Raw genomic sequence first — 21,198 nt, 5'->3', positions numbered from 1 at the left:
CACCAAGCCTGATGACCTGAGTTCAGTCTCTGGGACTCACATGGTGGAAGGAGACAACCAACTCCTGTGAGTTGTTCTCCGACCTTCACACATGCACCATGATACGTGTATACTGCACACACATACACACACACAAATATAATACTTTTTAATTCTTCAATGGTTCAAAAAACAACAGTAACAAACAAACAAAATTTCAATAATAACAAGAAGGATGACAGTCTAACCCGAGGATGGTGCAGCTCAGTCAGAGACTGCTTCCCTCTCACATACAGTGTGTTGTGTTTAAGTCTTAGCACCACCAAAGAAAGTGTAGCATTTACTTTATGTTATTAAAAACTCATGAATAAATGTATGTGAGAGAAAAACAGAGTATTGTAGTGCTAGTGTAATTTTTTTAAATGAAGAGGAATTTCTTTATCTCTAAATTTTCCAAATTTTCTGCATTGAGTATATGTTATTTGTGTACAAAGACATTTTTTTAAATGCCCTAATGCAATTCAGCACCTGTAACTTCCTTAGTTACCTTGGGTTTATGGCATTAGAAACAAGTCTCAAATTACTTGCTTCATCTAATTCAATAAACTTAAAAGCATCTTATTCTTCTACATAAATAGCAAGAATTTTATAAGGTTCAGCTTTCTTGTCACAAGACTGCATTATTTAGAACTTTGCATTTACCAAATCCAGTAAAAACACATGTAGCATTTGACTGAATTCACTCACCACGATGTAGTGGTCAGTAAGGAGAACAAATGATGCCAGCGGATCAAATGTGAGATGAGTATTCTCTTGAACAGAAAATATGTGATGAGTGCTCTTACTTCTTCCAGCAGAATCCTAGTTATAATCACAGCAGAGATGTAACTTGCATGCATACTTAAATATGTATAAGATTCTAATTACTCTTTATTTACAAAATTTTTTTCAACAACAAAAGCGCTCTGGGCTGAGGACCCTTCTTGTCTTCTCACCCTGGAGGCTGAACCCAAGGAGGCAGGGCTGAGAAGCTGCACAGAGGAGAAACTGTAGTGGGACTCAGAGGGGCAGGAGAAAATGGAGAAGTAAAGAAGAGGAAGAGGTTGCAGACATGGCTCAGTTGGTAAAGTGCTTGCCGCTGAAGCATATGGACAAGTTCAATCCCTAGAACCCACATATAAAGTCAGAAATGGGCTGAAGAGATGGTGCAGAGGTGAAAAGTGTTTGCTGTGCAATCATGAAGACTGGAGTTTGGATCCCAGTGTGCATATACAAGCACATACAAGCCAGGTGTCTGACAAATACCTCTAACTATAGCTCCAAGGAATCTTCTGGCCTCTGTTCATGCACAGATGCACATACACTTATACAGACACAAACACACAAACAAATCTGTAATCTAAGTTCTAGGGGTGGGGGAAAGGGATGAGACAGGTGGATCCCCAGAACTCACTGGTTAGCCAGTCTAGTCATGTCAGTGAGCACCAGGTTCAGTGAGGGACCCTATCTCAAAAAATAAAGTAGGGGTTGGGAAGATGGCTCAATGGTTAAAGCACTTGTGCACAAAAATGAGGACCAGTGTTTGGCACCCCCAAACCATAAATGTGGGATGGGCATGGTGGCCCACCTATAATTCTAGCCTCAGAAGGTGGAAATGGGATCATCAGAGCAAGCTGTCTAGGAAGACTAGCCATATTTTCAAGCACTGGGTTTCACTGAGAGACCCTGTCTCAATGACTAAGGTGAAGAGCAATTAAGGATGATTCCCAAGGATGATTTCTGACATACCCATGGGCCTCCACAAAAATGTCCACCCACATGCACATACACCCACATATGCAAACACACACACACACACACATGCACACCACATACACACAAAAATGAAAAAATATTTTTAAAAAATAAGGTAGAGGATGATAAAGACACACAACCTTGAACTCTGCCCAGGTGTGTGTGCATGTACACACATACAAGCACAGAAACACATATACAAACAACATACACACACAAAGAGAGGGAGAAAAGAAGTAAAAGAAAGTAGAGGTAGGTCGAAGGAGAGGAATGAATCAAGGATGTAAAAGAAGGTGAGAAGGTAGGACAAGGAGGAGGAAAGGACGGAGAGACAGCCTCAGGTCTTGGATCATCCATAGATTTTCAAGCTGGACATTAGATTGACTTATTCTGCTATTGGATCAGGTTTTAGGGTACTGAGAGAGACTAGCTCAGTACCACTCTCTGAAGGTTTGTCACTGCAAGGTCTTTCTCAGTATTGAAGGCTGATATTTATACAAATGAAAAAAAATTCTAATAACTTTATCATTTTTCTCTGAATAGTTACCATTTTTTTCATTTAATCCTCTTTATAAGTACTTTTGACAGTAGCTCTTTAAGCCCTGTAATTATAAATTTAAACTGAAAATACCAACTTTTATTTTGAGGTAGGTCTCATACAGACCAGGCTAGCCTCAAATTCAATATATAGATGAGGATGACTTTGGACTTCTGATGTTACTGCTTCCACCTCCAGAGTGCTAGGATTACAGGTGTGTGAAGCCATGGTCAATTTTATGTTGTGCAAGAGATTTGAATCCAGGACTTGTGCATGCTCTGCAAGCACTCTACCAACTGAGCTATATCCCCCTCCTGGCATATAGTCTTTAAAAACAAGCTTCATTTCTCTCTATTCACTGAAAATACCTAGAAGTAATAACAAATTCAATAGCAATGAGCTAGTGGGGCTTGTGCCCACTATAATCTCAAAAATATATGGACCTAGTACACCTGAGTGAAATAGTGGGTTCCAGATCTTTAGTAAGATATGCACAAGAAGAGCATATTGCCATATCATACCAGAAAGACAACGAATAAGTACTACTGTGTCAAAGGACTCTGGTCAATATGAAGAGGCTCCCATTAGGCAAAGATGGAACATTCTGAACAGCAAAAAGAATCAATGTGGAGGCTGGAGAGATGGCTCAGCAGTTAAGAGCACTGGCTGCTCTTGCACCCATATGGTGACCAACAACTGTCTGTAACTCCAGTTTCAGGGGATCCAACACCCTCTTCTAGCCTCTGTGGGCACTGTACCCACATACATACAGGCAAAACACACATAAAATAAAAATAAATTTTAAAAAATCAAGGCAATAGATGAAAACATATTAAATATATAGTTTAAGACTTGGAACTCATGATACTAAAAGTAAATGACTCCTTGGTCACCTGTGGCAAACATTAAAGAATGAAGTCATCATTCTGAAAACTAAGGTTTAGAAAGAATCAAGACTTTCTCCTGTACTTCCTTTATGAACACTTAACTGGATCCTAAATAGAAAAGGGAATTATTTTCTTTACAGAAGTAGTCTAATTAATATTCCTATGATAAGCAGAGAGAATTTTTACCATTCTCTAACTCTAATAAAAGAAATGTCTAGGTAATGATCATCAGTGGCTGCTGAAAACCCTTAGATGCAGAGTTGATGGATAGATAGCTGGGAAGGAATTGACCAACTATTGCATTTTCAGGAAATTTGCAGACTGGTTAGCATTGTATTGGTCACAAAGTAAGCCATGGCTTTACAATCAATATATGCCAATAAAAAAAGAAATGTTAACCAAACAGCTACAGTAGGAATGCTTATACTATGGAAAATGCCATAAATCCTCCCCCACTGAACCCCCATAACCACCCCAAGCAGATTATCAAATATTTCCCAACACATTATTCTATAAGGCTGCCAACCCCAGACTGTACTGATCAATGTTAGTATTACGGGAAGAGAAGCAACCAGATTCAACATTATGGGCATAAAACATCTAGTTAAGTAGTTTGGCCAAAAAATAGACCCAAATCTTATTATACCTCTGGATCCATTTGTGTGAGTGTGTGTGTGTGTGTGTGTGTGTGTGTGTGTCTGGATGTAGGTCAGAGAACAACTTGTGAGTCAGTTGTCTCCTCCTACCACATGGGTTCTGGGGATTGAACTTGGGTCATCAAGTTGGCAGCAAGCACCCTTGCCCACAGAGCCATCTTTCCATCCCCCATCATAAAAAAAACTTAAGACAATAAAAAGAACTTATACTGGTATTTATCAAACTTGTATTGTTTAAAGTTAATTTATGTTAAGATTGGTAAGTTCCTGTTTTAAAATAGGGATTTCTTTTTTTAAATTTTAAGATGTGGAGATTTCTAAAATATAGTCATTGAAGAATTACCTTTTATTTTTATTTATTTTAAGATTTTTTTTTTTTGAGAAGTTGGAGAGATGATTCGGTGGTTAAGAACACTTGCTGTTCTTCCAGAGGACCCAGGTTCAGTTCCTAGCACCCATATGGCAGCTAACAACTGTCCATATCTCCAGTTTCAGGGGATCTGGCACCCTCTTCTGGCCTCTGAGGGCACTGCATGCACGGGGTACACTTACATGCATGCAGGCAAAACACTCATAAAACAAAAATAATAAAATGTTTTTTAAAATTATTGAGACAGGGCATCTCCACGTTGCCTTGATTTCAGTTTCACAAGCAGCTAGAACTCTAGATGCTTGACACTGTATCCCATTTCTGGAGTTTCTGATGCAGCAGGCTTGAAATGAGACCCGAGCATCTGCATTTGTAACATATTCCAGGTGGTATTGATGCTACTACCAAGAACTACTTTAGAAGTAATCTAAAGGTCTATATTCTACCAGGCTGCTGTGCTGGTTATTTTTTATTGTCAACTTGACACAAACTAGAGACACCTGGGAAGAGGGAACCTCAACTGAAGAATTTTCAAGATCAGGTTGGCCTGTAGCCATATCTGTGAGAAACTGTCTTGACTGAAGTTTGATGTGGGAGGGCCCAGCCCATTGTGGGCAATACCATCCCTAGGCAGATGGGTCTGGGCTGTATAAAAAAGCTAGCTGAGCCGGGGGTGGTGGCACACACCTTTAATCCCAGCACTCAGGAGGCAGAGGCAGGCAGATTTCTGTGAGTTCGAGGCCAGCCTGGTTTCCATTAGCAAATCCAGGCCAGCTGCGGTCACAGGAAGACCTTGTCTCAAAAACACCCCCCCCCCCCAAAAAAAAGCTAGCTGAACAAGAGCCAGAGAGGGAGCCTGTAAGCAGCATTCCTCCATGGTTTCTGCTCCAGCTCCTGCCCTTACTTTCCTCAGTGATGGAACTGTGACCTGAAAGTGCAAGCTGAAATAAACCTTTTCCTTCCCAAGTTGCTTTTCCTCGGAATGTTTTACTTTAGCAACAGAAAGTAAGTGAGAATAGCTGCCAAGAACCTATGGGTATTTGATAGATCCAGTGTATAAGTAAAAGACTACATGGCAAGTTCCAGGCCAGTAAGAGACCCTATGCACCCCATTTCACTCCGTAGCCAAAAAAAAAAAAAAAAAAAAAAGCCACACATGGTAGCGCATGCCTTTGATTCCAGTCCCCCTTACAGTTAAATTTTTAAAGTTTAAAAATTACAACTGGAAGCTGGGCATGGTAGCACACACCTTTAATCCCAGTACTAGGGAGGCAGAGGCAGGCAGATCTCTGTGAATACAAGATCTCATCTACACAGTGAATTCTAGGCTAGCCAAGGCTACCTAGTGAGACTGTCAACAAAAACAACAAACAACCAAAAAGGTGGACAGCACCTGAGGAATGACACCAAAGGTTGTCCTCTGGCTACCACATACCACACCCACATGAACACACACATACACACACACACACACACACACACACACACACACACATAATCGACCTAAAAAAAAAAAAACCCAAGAGTTTGTTGCGGTAAGAGCCTAATTGTTGACATAACAAATTAAAAACGACTAACTTACCTGCACAAATACTTCTATGTTATGTGTTCCATTACTGTAGTTTCTGGGGTTCCACTTCAGTATGAAAATAGGACCAGACAAATGAGTAGCTTGGCCTAAATTAACCCCGTCAATCTTAACAGTGACAGAAGTAATGGGGGATAAGGAAAAGGCCAATAATCTAAAATGAGAACACAAATAAGATGCATGGTTGTAGGTGTTTAACATGGTTTTTATAGAGGAGAACAACACTACTGTAAACTGAAAATATACAGGTTCAGGCAGAAACACCACAATGTACACCTGCAGAGGCCATTACAATTTGACAATGAATTAGTCAACTAATTCTTCTTTCAGTATCAACTTCGTCGTCGTCATCATCATCATCATCATCATCATCATTTTGTAGTGTGAAGGGTTGAAGCCAGTGCCTTGCACATGCTAAGCAAGTACCCTATCATAGAGTTACATCCTGAGCTCCAGGAACCATTCTTTTACTTTATTATTTTTTTTTCAGTCTTTTTGAGACAGGGTCTCCCTGTAGCCCCAGCTGTCCTGGAACTCACTATGTAGATCAGGCTGGCCTTGAACCCACAAAGATCCACCTGCCTCTGCCTCCCAAGTGCTAGGACTAAAGGTGTGTGCCACCACACCCAGCTCATTCTTTTACTTTTTAGAAAGCAAAATCAATTTCTCTTGACAAATCTACTTAGAGTAGATTAAAATTTTTTCCTGGGGAAGCTCTTGGATCCCTGGATTTACTCTTAGGAAGAGAATATAAAACAGACATTATACCTTGTTAACCCAATTTCAAGCCTATAATCCACTTACTTGGTTCCTGATGTACTTGCCCAGAAAAAGCAAGGTCATAACCAGGGCTAGGCTACTAGATCTTTCAGATAATGTAACACCTAACATTGATACCCAGATCCCATTAAAAACTTGACCAATTGATGTGTGTTGTTTCATTAGTGACCAAAAACAAATAAGTAGGCCTGAGGAGATGGTTCAGTGAGTAAGTGCTTCACACAAGCATGCATAAAAACTTAACCTCAATCCCCAACATCCACATTGAAAAAAGAAAAGAAAAAAGCCAGGTACGGCAGGGCAAGCCTGTAATCCCAGTGCTGGGGACACAGACACAGGCAGATTCTGGGGCTTGCTGGTCATTCAGTCTAGCTGAATCTAGCTCTAGATTCAGTGAGAGGTATTGTCTCAAAAAATAAGGTGCGAAATAATTGAGAAAGACATCTAACGTCAACTTCCAGCCTCCACGTGCACACACCTGCACACATACAAATGCATATGTGTGTACACACACATATACATAAAAATGAATAAATGCAGACAGATGGGCATTATTTCTTTAAGATTAATTAGTAACTTTTTTTGAGACAGGGTCTCACTATGTTGCACTGGCTGGCCTGGAACTGGCTGTACAGACCAGACCCATAAAGCTCCACCCCCTCTGCTTCCCAATTGCTAGGACTAAAGGCCTGGGCCACCACACCTGGCAGTAAATATTTTTTGTTTTTATTTTTTATATTTATTTATTTATTTAGTGCGCGTGCGTGTGTGTGTGTGTGTGTGTGTGTGTGTGTGTGTGTGTGTGTGTTCATATCATCCTGCACATGTAGGAGTCAGTTCTTTCCATTCTATGGGTCCCAGAGATTGAACTTCAGGTCATCAAGCTTGGTGATACACACCCTTACCTGTATCTTGCTGGTCCAATTAGTAAATATTTTTTAAAGTTTAATATCCAATAAAGGTAAGAATGTTCTGAATTGGCACTCATATTCCTTACTAACATTATAAATTACTATGTTTTTTTAAAAGAAATTGGGTGCCTGGTACAGTGTTAGTGGGAATATAAAATGGTATAAGCCACCAATGAAAGTAATAGGTCAAAGCCAGGTGTGATGGTGCACACTTTTAGTCCCTGTACTAGGGAGGCAGAGGCAGGCAGATCTCTGTGAGTTCAAGGCCAGCCTGGTCTACATAGTGAGTTCCAGGACAGCTGGGGCTACAGGAAGACCCTGTCTCAAAAAGACCAAAAAAAAAAGTAATAGATCAAAATTAACATAGAATTATCATATGAACCAGGCTTGGTGGTTCCTGCCTATAATCCCAGCACTCAAGAGGCAGAGATAGGACATCCACAAGTTTGAGGCCAGCCTGGTCTACATAGCGAGTTCCAGTTCAGCCATGGGCTACATAACAAGACCCTGTCTCAAAAAAACAAAAACAAAAGAAAATAAAAGGAAAGGAAAGGAAAGAAGAGAAGAGAAAAGAGAAGAGAGGAGAGGAGAGGAGAGGAGAGGAGAGGAGAGAGAGAAGAGAAGAGAAGAGAAGAGAAGAGAAGAGAAGAGAAGAGAAGAGAAGAGAAGAGAAGAGAAGAGAAGAGAAGAGAAGAGAAGAGAAGAGAAGAGAAGAGAAGAGAAGAGAAGAGAAGAGGAGAGAAGAGAAGAGAAGAGAAGAGAAGAGAAGAGAAGAGAAGAGAAGAGAAGAGAAGAGAAGAGAAGAGAAGAGAAGAGAAAAAAAAACTATCATATGATCCAGCAATTCTACTTCTGGGTATACATCCAAAAGAAGTGAAAGCAGAGGCTTGAACTTCTAGTCGCAAAAGCAATATTCAGTGTGGCCAAAAGGTAGGTATAGCCCAGGGTCCACTGCTGGATGAAATGGATAAATGGAATGTGGTACATGCAAAAACATCCAACCTTAAAAAGCTACAACATGAGCAAACATTGAGGACACGATGCTAAGTGAATGAGCCAGGAAGAAAAGGACAGATTATGACTGCAGTTATGCAAAGCATTGGAGAAGTCAACTTTACAGTGACAGAAAGTTGAATGGTGGCTTCCAGGGGCTGGGAGAAGGATTGCGGAGTCACTATTTAACAAGTACAGAATTTCAGTTTTAGAAGATGGAAAAGTTCTGCACAGAGATGATTATGGATGTACAATAGTGTGAATGTACTTAGTGCCACTGAGCTGTACATTTAAAAATAGTTAAAATGGGGGCTGGAGAGATGGCTCAGCAGTTAAGAGCACTGACTGTTCTTGCAGAGGACCGGGGTTCAAGTCCCAGCACTCACATGGTGGCTACAAACCATCCTTAACTCCAATTTCAGAGGAATCCAAAGCCCACTTCTGACCTCCGCGGCAATGCATGACACTGGTGCACTCACATACATGAAGGCAGTACACTCATACACATAAAATAAAAACAATAAAATATTTTTTAAAATAGTTAAAATGGCATATGTCTTACCATTATTAAAAAGAGTGATTTTAGTTCCAAAAAAAATTTTTTTAAAAAGTAATTAGGTAATCACCAGGCGTGGTGGTGCACGCCTTTAATCCCAGCACTCGGGAAGCAGAGGCAGGTGGATCTCTGTGAGTTCAAGGCCAGCCTGGTCTACACAGTGAGTTCCAGGACAGCTGGGGCTACAGGGAGACACTGTCTCAAAAAGACCAAAAAAAAAAAAAAAAACAAAGTAATTAGGTAATCTTTATCAGCATTTATTAAGACAGAGTCAGTGAGATGGTTCAATGGGCAAAAGCATGTGCCACCAAGCCTGATGACCTGAGTTCAATCTTCAGAACCCACATGGTAGGAGAGAACTGATTCCTGCAAGTTGTCACTTGACTTCCACATACAAGCTGTGGCATGTCCATGCTCCCCCCCAAATAAACAAATAATAAATAAATATAAAAATTTCATAAGAGAATTCAAACTATCACCTATAATTCCACTTCTACACCACCATTAAGAAATTCTTTAAAAAAGAGAGAGATTATCCAAGTGAAGGAAGAATCTGCTTTTACCAGATGTTCATCCTCACATAAGAACAAACCTAAAATTTCATCAATGGGAAATGGTTAAATTGTGGTATGTTCTCTGTGTTGAAAGAAGGAAGGCATTAGGCTCTGCCCTGTGATTATAATTATATAAAAAAAAACCTATCTATTTAGAGAATGCTTGTGAAGGAGTAACCAGAAATGTAAAAATAGCTCTTCAGGTGCTGGAGAGATGGCTCAGGGGTTAAGAGCACTGACTGTTCTTACAGAGGACCCAGGTTTGAATCCCAGCACCAACATGGTGGCTCCAGTTCCAAGGGATCTGATGCTTTCTTCTGACCTCCTTGGGCATTGCATGACACAGGTGTACTTACAGGCAATACACTCATACACATATAAAAAAAATAGCTCTTCAGAGGTGAACAGAATACACTTATAATACCATCATCACTGTATTTTCTAAGAGTTGTTATACTGGATTGCTTTTCTTCCTGCCTCAGCCTCCCAGGTGCTGGGATTACATATGTAAGTCACCACACATGCCTTAGATTACTTTTCAAAATAAAATTTAAAGGAATATGTATTTTAAAGTGCCCTTACATTTGGATGCTATAATTTTTTTCTCAAAAAAATGTCTCATTAGAATTTTATGAATCAGCAGGGCATGTGATACACACCTTTAATCCCAGCACTCAGGAGGCAGAGCTGGAGGCCAGCATGTTCTACATAGCCAGTCCCAGGCCAGTCAGAGCTACATAGTGAGACCTTGTCTCAAAAATATAAAAATTTTTTTAAATTCTGTTAAAATCATCAGATGGATATATAAACTGAATTTTGAATTTCATCAGGATTATACAGCTTTTACTTTTTTGAAGGTTACACAGCAAAACAGAAAAAGAAAATCCTGATGTATAATGTAGATTCTTTGTTTGGTTTTGAGTTTTTTTGAGATAGGGTCTTCCCGTAGCCCCAACTGACCTGAAACTCACTATGTAGACCAGGCTGTCATCAATCTCACAAAGATGCACCTACCTCTGCCTCTAGAGTGCTGGGATTAAAGATATGGGGGACTGAGATGTAGCTTAATGGGAGAGCAATTACCTAGCATACATAAGACCCTAGTTTGAGTCTAAGACTGCAAATAATAATACCAATCGATGTATAAAAATAATCCATATATTATGATTATAGCAATACAAAAATATACAAATAAAAAGGCTAGAATAAAATACATGGAAAATAATGATTGGCTGATAGGTTTCTGGATGGTTTTAAAGATTTTATCAGCTAAAAAAATTACGTATTTTAGAGGCTAGAAATACAGCTAGGTAGTAAAATACTTGCCTATCATGCATGAAGCACTGGGTTCAATTTCCAATGCAGGCACATATATATATGGAATGGGAATGAAACAGTGAGCAATTCATATGTTTAGGCTTCTGAAAAAACTAAAAAGGACAACAACTTCACATGAGAATATAAGCACGATGACTTATTTTGTAATTTTTTTTATTACTTTTATTTTTATTTTATGTGTATGAGTGTACTGCCTGCATGTAAGTGTGCTCGTGTTGTACAGTACCCGCAAAGGTCAAAAGAAGGTGTCAGAGTCCCTCAAACTGGATTTACCGACAGATGTTAGTCACCATGTGGGTGCGGGACTAACAGCTAGCTTTTATTTCTAGTTATACAGTGAAATGGATAAAACATTCATTAAAGAGCAACCAAAGTTTTCTTTCTTTTTTTGTGATGCCAAGGATCAAACCCCGGGCTCTGAACCCGGGTCCTCTGCAAGAGCAGTTAGTGCTCTTAACCACTGAGCCATCTCTCCAACCCCCATAATGACTTATTGTCTACTCAAATCAGACTGAAAGTATATTCTGAAACATTAAACATACCTGATATGTGTGGAATGGAAGAGTCTTTCTAATGGTTCATGTTCAGCACAACTATAGAGGAATGATTTAGGATTGGTGATAAGAACCACAGGCCACTTGTCAAAGATTAAATCTGCAAAGCTAAAGAGGTCATGATCAAAGGCAAAGATCCGGTACCTAGAAGATAGTAATTTAGTTACTTCATAATGTAAGAAAGCTTGAAGGTGGGCTAAAGCCATAGTGCAGTTGGTAGAGTGCTTGCCTAGCACACACTGGGTTTCAACATTGCATAAATCAGGTGTAGTGGCACACACCTATAGTCTCAGCACTCAGGAGATAGAGGCAAGAGGACCAGATGTTCATGATTATCCTTGGCTACATCTTGAGTTCAAGGCCAGCCTGGGCTACAGAGGACCCTGTCTCAAACAAACTAAATAAAACAAACAAAACAAAAACAAAGAGAAGAAAAGAAGATGTGAAGGTAAAACACAGAACAAATGTAGAAAAACAAAACTAGGACATTTATATGATGCACTTGATACAGAGTAATGTTGCTCCATCTTTCTTTCTCCCCTTTCTCCAGTTGCTTTGTCCCTCACATGTGTCCTATCAGCTGGCTTCTGAATGAGGTGATGAACTTAATGGTGTCCTAGAATGAAGCCTGCACTTTTACACGTCTAAATTAGTGCTTTTTAAATTGGCTCATTTTATTTCTAGACAGTACCTTTTTTTTTTTTTTTTTTTTTTTTTTTTTTGAGACAGGGTCTCCCTCTAGCCCCAGCTGGCCTAGAACTCCCAATGTAAACCAGGCTGGCCTCGACCTCACAAGCAGTTAAGATCTGCCTGTCTCTGCCTCCCAAGTACTGGAACTAAAGGCATATGCTACCATGCCTGGCTTCAGATGGTACTTTTAAGACTATTTTGAACCTATGACATTCATCATAAGCTCAAGATCTGACATTCTTCATTCTATCAACAATGCTACATAAAACATTAAAATATTTTATATGAACAGAAACCATTTTTCATTATTGCTTCAAATTTTTATTTCTGTAATTTCAAAGAAATTAAAGATTTTATTTCTAGTTATACAATGAAATGGATAAAATATTCATTAAAGAGCAACCAAAGTTTTCTTTCTTTTTTTTGTGACACCAAGGATCAAACCCAGGACTCTATACATGCTGGGTAAGTATTCTATATTCTACCACTAACCTTTCCCCAGATCCTCTATTTTCTTTTTGAACTGATCCAATAAATGATTAACCAAGACAGAAACAATAATGCTCGAATACTTTACATACCCTTCAGCATTGCCCGGTCTCCCTGGCATCAGGCTGGGACCAAGTGACTAGCTCTGGCCAAAGGCTTACAAGCAGAAGTGATATATAATATCACCATTCTGGCCCAAAGTACTTGAAGGTGTTGGGTTTTTGGCTCTCTTCTCTACTGTGGAATTGACATGTTGAAATAGAAGCATTATAAATTGGGGGAAGTTGGAATTCCTGATTTGCGCCAAGGAGGAGCTTGCCCTGGCTAACACTGGATTTATAGGAATGAAAAAATAAATGTTTATTGTTTAAGCCACTGATATGTCTCTATTTTTTTAACAACAAGGCCTAGCCTGATATTACTAATATACTATTTAAAAATATTATTCTGGGGTGGGAGAGATGGCTCAGCAGTTAAGAGCACTGGCTGTTATTGCAGGTTGAGTTCCCAGAACCCACATGGTGGCTAATGATCATCTGTAACTCCAGTTCAAGGGGATTTGACACCTTCTTCTGACCTCTGTGGGCACTGCACGACATGAGTGCACTTACACACATGCAGGCAATACAGTCATATACATAAAATAATAATTAAAAAATCATAAATAAAAAATATGTAAATGTTCTTCTGCTGGGTATGATGGTACACGTTTAATCCTAGTACTCTGGAGGCAGAGACAGGAGGACTACCTCAATTTCTAGACCATTCTGGTCTATGTAGCTAGTATCAGGCTAGTCAGGGGCTATATATTAAGAGTGTGCCTCGAAAGAAAAAGAAAAAAAAAACCCTCTATATTCTAATGGTTACATCTTGAAATTTTACATGACATAGTAATGGTAAACATCACTGTTGTAAAGAGGTGTTTAATGTAATGGTAAGGTTTGTCAGATCCATACTGTGATGATCATAGTGTTAGCTGTCAACTTGACAGAATCTAGAGTCACCACAGGGCTCTGTCAGGCCTGTGGGGGACTACCTTGATTTTATTCATTGAAGTGGGAAGACCTGCCTGTTATAGTGTGAGTGGAACCATCCCTGGCTGGGGTCAGCGACTGTATAAGCAAAGAAGAGCCGATTAGTTGGCATGCTGGTCCTGACCAGCTGCTTCAAACCCCTGCTGCCTTGACTTGCTCTTCATGATGGACTACTACTTGAACTATGAACCATAATAAGCCCTTTCTCCCCTCAAATGCTTTTGTCAGAGTATTTAATCACAGCCACAGGCAAAGAAACTGAGATATACATTACATTACATTATTTTATTTTATTTTACTTATTTAGTTTGGTCTTTTTGAGACAGGGTCCCCCAGCAACCCCAGCTGGCCTGGAACTTGCTATGTAGACCAGGCTGAATGAGGGGTGATATACACCTGTAATCCCAGCACTTGGGAGGCCAAGGCAGGAGCACTAAAGACCAGCCTGGGCTATATGGTGAGAACTATCCCCAAAATAACAACCAAACCAAACTAAACCAACAGAAATATCACTTATCAGATTAACAAGGAAAGTGCCACTGTTTTAGCAAAACTTATGTAGGCTTTATTTTACAGGGAAGTTTCCTTACCTTCTATTGTCTTTCCAGTCACCCACCTCAAGTTCCAAAGTGCCCGAGAGGTGACGAGTATGCAAAACGGGCATTAGTCCACCAAGTGTATGAAGGTGCCCACACAAATAAGCTGTAGCCGAACTAAACAATGAAAAATAAATGGAATACATGAACAAAGACAACCTGTGTGCCAGAGTAATAAGAATGTCTCTGCAGGAAAGCAAGACAGACCCAGCAATAGGCAAGAACACAAAACAACCAGCTTTGGTCCTGGAGGTCAGTTTCACCTCATTACTGTCCGGATCCCTGGGGATGGAGAAAGGATAGTAGATGTTGTAAAGTGTCCAAACCAAATTGTCTGGTTGCTCTGACTACTTTCCTTGGATAATGATAAGAGTTCCTCCATCTGTTTCTGAAATGGGAGAAAAATTGAAGGATCTTTAATTAGGGTTCAGGCTAAAATCCAATGTCAACAGATTAAACAGTCCCCCTAAAGTTTTATAACAGTATGTCTCCATGGCCTAACTTCTAGATGGACCCCTATATATGTCAAACTGTTTTCATTTGCATTATAATTCACTTGAGCCTAAAAATACTGAAATGTATAGGGCAGACACTAGCTGCATTTGATATATAAGAAACTCAAAAGTAAGTTAGTTAATCTTTCCCGTTTTGTATACCACATCTCATTTTAAAAAAGGGTACCAAAACCGAATTTCTAAAGCATGTACATATGTTCAGAACAACTTAGCTGTTGTTCATCATAGTCAAATGCCAGAAATCACCAACAAATAGCGATATATTCATACAATAGAATATTCCTCATCAGTAAAAAAGAACTACTGATGCACATAACCATATAGCTATATATCTCAGAGGCATTACACAGAAGATAAGAAGCTAAGGATGCATACTGTTTGATCTCTTTACCTGAAATTTCAGAGTAAATAAAATGGACAGAAAAATCAATCATTTAAAGCTGGGCATGGTGGTACATGCCTTTAATCCTAGCGTTTGGGAGGCAGAGGCAGGCAGAACTCTGTGAGTTCAAGCCCAGCCTGGTCTACACAGTGAGTTCCAAGCCAGGCTACAGGGAGACCGTGTCTCAAAAAGACCAAAAAGAAAAAGGAGGGAAAAAAAAGACACTCTGTACAAGCTTTTAGAGTGGCGGAAACCTTCTAGGCTTTGACTGTGTGGACACTATACCAGCACAGACATTTGTTAGATTCTTAAAAACATTTAAAATCAGTGTATTAGTTAAATGTAAATCATACCTCATATTGCTGATTTTAAACCATAATTTACATATACATAATATGCACTGATATTATCTGTTATATATTTACAGCACTAAGTTTCTGGGCCTTGCCTTCAGGTTTCTAAGACCAGGGAATCTGGTTTTCTAACACTCCAGTTGTTTTTTATGTACCTGATCTAAGCACTTTAAAAATTCTATACTAAGGAAAAAGAGCTAATATAGTCAGTTAATCAACTGACTAAAGGCTCTTTCTAACTAGGAAACAAAATATAATTTTATTTTCTCCTTAATTTTAAGCTCCTTTGAATGTCATATAGCTCTCAACCTTTCAGTACATGGCAAATTCTGCTATTTATTATAGTATTGTATGTACTGGTCTCACTAACACTAGATCAAATCCTCTAAATGTACTCAATCAAATAATAAACTAGCATTTGTTGTACTAAGAAACAGTGACAGGTTCTCAGGTGTGCCTTATAGATCACTGTACTCAGGTAACAATTTTCACTTAGCCTTGTCAAAAATACTTTAGTTGTCCTCTTACTAGAAAAAAATACAGAGACCATTAATTAGCATTGGCAATTGTGGGAAGTGAACAGTATACCATACAGTATGCCAAGATATGTGCTCTGCAGACTTCATCCTGTCCTTAATACATAGTTCAAAAGCGTTTACTGAATAGATATAAAAAGTGAGGCGCTTCCTTCCCAAATTTTGGGATGAGAACAGGGACAGCAGTAACAGCACTAAAGCACTAGTAGCTTCTAGCCATACTAGAAACCACAGAAAACTTTTCTTGAGCATTCTAGATGATAAGAACATGTTTACTGGAGGCTGGAGAGATGGAGTGGTTAAGAGCACTGGCTGCTCTTGCAGAGGATCCAGGTTCAATTCCCAGCACCAACATGGAGGCTAACAACTATGAGTAGCTCCAATTCCAGGGGATCCAACATTCTCTTCTGACATCCACAGGCATTGCACGACACAGGTGCACTTACATACATGCAGGCAATACATTAATACCCATAAAAAAATAAAAATTAAGCTGGGCGTGATAGCTCATGCCTTTAATCCTAGGACTCAGGAGGCAGAGGCAGACAGACCTCTGCATTCAAGGCCAGCCTGGTCTACAGGGAGATCCTGTCTCAAAATAAATAAATAAATAAATAAATAAAGTTTGGTTTCAGCTATAGCTTTTATTTAAAATATAATTCTGGTCACTGCATGTATAATCCAGGGTTAAAAGTAGGTGGCAGGGGACTTCCCTTCTTTCTCTCTTTCTTTTTCTTTCTTTTTTTTAATCTTTTTTTGTGAAGACAGGGTCTCCTGTAGCCCCAGCTGGCCTGAAACTTGCTCTTAACACTCATGCTTTAATCAATTTTTAATTTTTTTTTAATTTTAAAAAAGAACATGTTTACTTAAGATAACTTCAAATGATCCACATATATGAGAAAATAAAAACAAAGCTACAAAGGGAAACAAGTTTTTTTTTAATCATACCTCATCTAAAATTCCAAAGAAATTAAAGGGTCTTTTAGGCCCTGGCCTTTGGGTGGCATCCACAGAGATGAAAGAATAGTTGCCAAAGGGTGTGCTGTGGACATAATGGAAAGAGCCATCCTTGCGCACAGCAGAGTATTTCCTAAAAAATACAAAACAGTAAAGTTTTAGTGTGACTATAATAAGAATAAATTTAAATTCTGTTCTAACTATCAGAGCAGGTTTGGCTTCCCTTTGAAAAGAGATCTACAATCTGAGGGAAATAAACTACATGTACACTGAATAAAAATATTATACTTCAGTGCTTTTCTCCCATTGTCTCCAAAGACTCATCTAAGCTAATTGAGCAAACAAAGTCACCAAACAAAGCATAGGTGACTGTTTTAAACAGCCCCTTAAACATTCACAAAGACTTAGTTCAGACAGTGAACTATCACTTACCAATTTTTGAAAACTTCAGTGGGTACTGGAGAGATAGCTCAATGTTTAAGAGCATGTACTACTCATGCAGAGGGCCCGAGTTCAGTTCCTAACCCATGTTAGGTGGCTCCAACTACCTGTAACTCCAGTTACAGGGCATCTGACGCTCTCTACAACTATCTGTACTCATGTACACATACCCACTCACAGATATGTATTTTTATTTTTAATATTAAAAAAATAATAATAGGGACTGGAGATATGGCTCAGTGGTTAAGAGCATTTATTGCTCTTCCAGAGGACTCAGGTTTGACTCCCAGAACCCTAATGGAGGCTAACTCCATCCTTTACTCTAGTTCCAGGGATCCAACACTTTCTTTTGGCCTCTGTAGGCACCAAACAAATGTGGTGAACTTATATACATGCAGGTAACACACTCATATACATAAAATAATAATAATAAATAAAAACTTTAGTGAGGGTTGCCAATGTAACACAAAGCCCTGGGTTGGCTTCTCAGTGCCCAATAGAAGGGTGATGAGTAGAAAGACTGTAAGTTGGTATAAAGTAGGTACCCATTCACTAATTACGAATAAATAAGGAAAGCACAGGTTCTATTGGGAGCACACCTATGTTATTCAAATATTAGAACCTTGTAAGAAAAGTAGGTATCTTTATCTAAGTATTTTAAATTTTATCTCAGTGCATACATAAGAAATAGAAACATCTGAGCATTGTGGCACATGCCTTGAATCCCACCACTCAGGAGGGAGAGGCTTCTGGAGCCTGATCTATATAATGAGTTTCAGGCCAGCTGGGCCTACAAGGAGACCCTGTTTCAAAAAGAGACCAAAAAACAAAACAAAACAAAACAAAAACAAACAAAACAAAAACCTTCTAAAAATGAACATACATATTTAAAGCCATATTTAAGGAAGAACAGCCATCAAATATAAATGTTATCATAAACATAATATTCAAAAACACTTTCAGAATTAGCTAGCCATTGTGTAACAGTGGGTATTATCTTAGTATTCTCCAAGGATTGAGGCAAGAAGATTTCAAGTTTGAAGCTAGGCTAGGACCTGAATTTGGATCTCTAACACCCAGAGAAAAGCTGGGCTTGTTGGCACGTGCCTGTAACCCAACCCGTGTGCTGGGGAGTGGAGACAGAAGGATCCCTGGAGCTTGCTGGAAGCCAGTTTAGCCAATCAGTGATATCTGAGTTCAATGAAAGACTTTGCCTCAAAGAACAAGGTGAGGACCAGGCATGGTGCTGTGCACCCTTAATCCCAGCACTCAGGAGATCGACACAGACAAATCTCTGTGAGATCCAGGGCAGCCTGGTCTACATAGTGAGTTTCAGGCCAGCTTGGGCTGCAGGGAGACCCTCTCTCAAAAAAACAAAGAACAAGTGATAGAGGAAGATAGAGTGATAGAGGACAGTGATAGACGAAGGCACTCAACATTAACCTCTGGCCTACACACACACACACACACACACACACACACACACACACAAAGGAGCTATTGTTGTGACATGCCTGTAATCTGAGCACTTGGGAGACTGACACAAAAAGATGAGAAGTTCAAGACCATCCTTGACTACACAATGAGTTCAAGGCCAGCCTGAGATAACATGAGACCCTAAAAAAAATTATACAAAACAAATTTAAACAAGGTGAAGTAGTTCTACTGTTTCTCTTCTTGGTATCTTAAAAATTTTCCATTTCAGCATATTATTCCATATTAGTAAATGTATTTGTATTTTTGGCCTAATTTGCTTTTAGTTATTCCTGGATACATCACAATCTTATATATGTTCTTTCTTTCATTTTTAAAAAAAATATTTTATTATTTTTGTTTTTTATTTTATGTGAGTGTATTGCCTGCATGTGAGTGCACCCGTGTCATGCAATGCCGCAGAGGTCAGAAGAGGGCTTTGGATTCCTCTGGAACTGGAGTTAAGGATGGTTCATAGCTTCCATGTGGGTGCTGGGAATCGAACCTGGGTCCTCTGCAAGAGCAGTCAATGCTCTTAATTGCTGAGCCATCTCTCTAGCCCTCCTTCATTTTTTGAGACATTAAAAACCTGTCTTGCTTCCTGGGTCCAGCAGCTTTCCTGGCCATACTTTGAGGCCTATACTAATTTGGTCAGATGGACTTAAAGGACAGTTTTTGCTCCTTGCCCTCCAAGGTCAACTAAATTCCAGGGGACTATGGAGCATCTCCCAAAATGTCCTGTAACTGTGGTGAGTACTGTCCTCTTAATCAAGAAGGCCATGGAGACACCACCTAATCAGATGGACTTGAACCAGTGTCCAGTCTACAAAGAGGAGGGTCAACACAGAGGAATCATTTCCTCCATGCTTCCAAGTGAAGCCATCCACAGTTGAGTAGGGCCTTTAGCTTATCCTCACATAGATGGAACTGGTAGAGGAAAGGAGCCAGGGGCTCCTCCTAAGCCCATGTGACCCCTGAGGAACAGATCCTCAAACAACCTTAAGAGTAAAAATACCTTAAACTACTATGAGAGAATACAGATAAAAAAGAAATGTCCAGCAGAACTGGCTTAAAAGGAATGCTACCCAGAAGAATTTCATAAAATAAAAGCCTATGTTTAAGAAAATATAATTCTCTTTCTAAAATGTATACACTTGTGACAATTAAACTCATATATCTATAACTGATTTTCAACAAGTGCTAAGCTTATTCAATGTGAAAAAGAATTGTCATCTTAAAACCATAACACGAAAGCTAACTATATACATGCAAAAATAAATGGAATGTCATCTGAGCCCACTGCATGGTCTTAAACACCCAAAAGGAAAGTATAACCAAAGATTAAAGGGATCAATATAATTCTTTAAGAGTCCCTGTGTATAGCTAAAGGCTACATAACAAGAAACAATGCCAGACAGGAGATACCTTCCTTTGAGTTGTTGGCCAGAGTGGCCCAAGAGACTCCCAGACAGTAACCCAGCATAGAACTGGGAAAATGAACAGCAGACCCCAATCTTATCTAAAGGAATATTGACAACAGCTTGGTGCTAGATGAGAAACAGCTGATCTTCCTAAAACAAGGAACTCCAGATAGGCTGACTAGACTTAGTGGATGGATAAGCACTGGGGAATGGCTGGGGGCACTGACAACACAGTGGACAGTAACAGGGATGACAGAGTATATGAGCTTCAGCGGAGGGTGGGGGGCATGGGAGGGTGTCTCTTGGGATGTAGGTATATACATGAATAAGATTATTTGGGATGTTCTATATGAAATACACACAAAAAATAAATTTAAGAAATGAGTTATATTTGAGGAAGAAGCATAAAAATTTACTTCATGTTAATTAGTAGATGTGAAAAACATTACCACTGAAATCTACCTGACGACCTTATATCCATGTTCGGGTGCCAAGGATCTCAGAAAGTAACCGACTATGACTAGTAATAATCATATATAGAATTTTTCTGTATGAAACAGTATACTTTAAAAAGAAATGGAGATCTTTTTTAAAGGTTCAAACCTCATTCAATTTTGTGTCTTATAGAGTTTATATTGAGTTCAATATTGTATAACTGTATTAATTCAACTGTGGACTTAAAAATTTACAGACAGTTTTGAGAGGTGCATCTTTGCTCTGGAAATTTTTATTGAATATGTTGCTGTTGTAATGAAATGCTTCTTCTAATTATGTGGTTACTAAATAATTTTTTTTTTAAAACCTGTCTTGGGG

The 21,198-nt window shown here is 39.2% G+C and overlaps 1 protein-coding gene across 5 annotated transcripts in view; it reads right to left on the bottom strand.

Annotated features, from left to right (window-relative positions):
- The window catches only part of Tmem62 (transmembrane protein 62), a 71,501-nt gene that overhangs the window by 14,172 nt on the left and 36,131 nt on the right, over nucleotides 1–21,198 (bottom strand). For 4 of the 5 annotated variants that reach the window (XM_008846837.3, XM_029570248.1, XM_008846836.3 and 1 more), the window contains 6 exons: nucleotides 17,042–17,183; nucleotides 14,571–14,695; nucleotides 14,302–14,424; nucleotides 11,487–11,642; nucleotides 5,807–5,966; nucleotides 727–840 (listed from right to left, as the gene is read on the bottom strand). In XM_008846837.3, the coding sequence (XP_008845059.1) occupies nucleotides 727–840; nucleotides 5,807–5,966; nucleotides 11,487–11,642; nucleotides 14,302–14,424; nucleotides 14,571–14,695; nucleotides 17,042–17,183 (820 nt within the window). The remainder of the gene's footprint in view (nucleotides 1–726; nucleotides 841–5,806; nucleotides 5,967–11,486; nucleotides 11,643–14,301; nucleotides 14,425–14,570; nucleotides 14,696–17,041; nucleotides 17,184–21,198) is intronic. The other variant, XM_029570247.1, reaches the window with a different exon arrangement.

This window comes from Nannospalax galili, unplaced genomic scaffold (genome assembly GCF_000622305.1).
Source record: "Nannospalax galili isolate Female #2095 unplaced genomic scaffold, S.galili_v1.0 scaffold342, whole genome shotgun sequence".
In the NCBI taxonomy this organism is placed as follows: Eukaryota; Metazoa; Chordata; class Mammalia; order Rodentia; family Spalacidae; genus Nannospalax; species Nannospalax galili.
The sequence above is the reverse complement of the archived record's forward strand: the minus strand, read 5'-3'. Positions and strand labels throughout refer to the sequence as shown.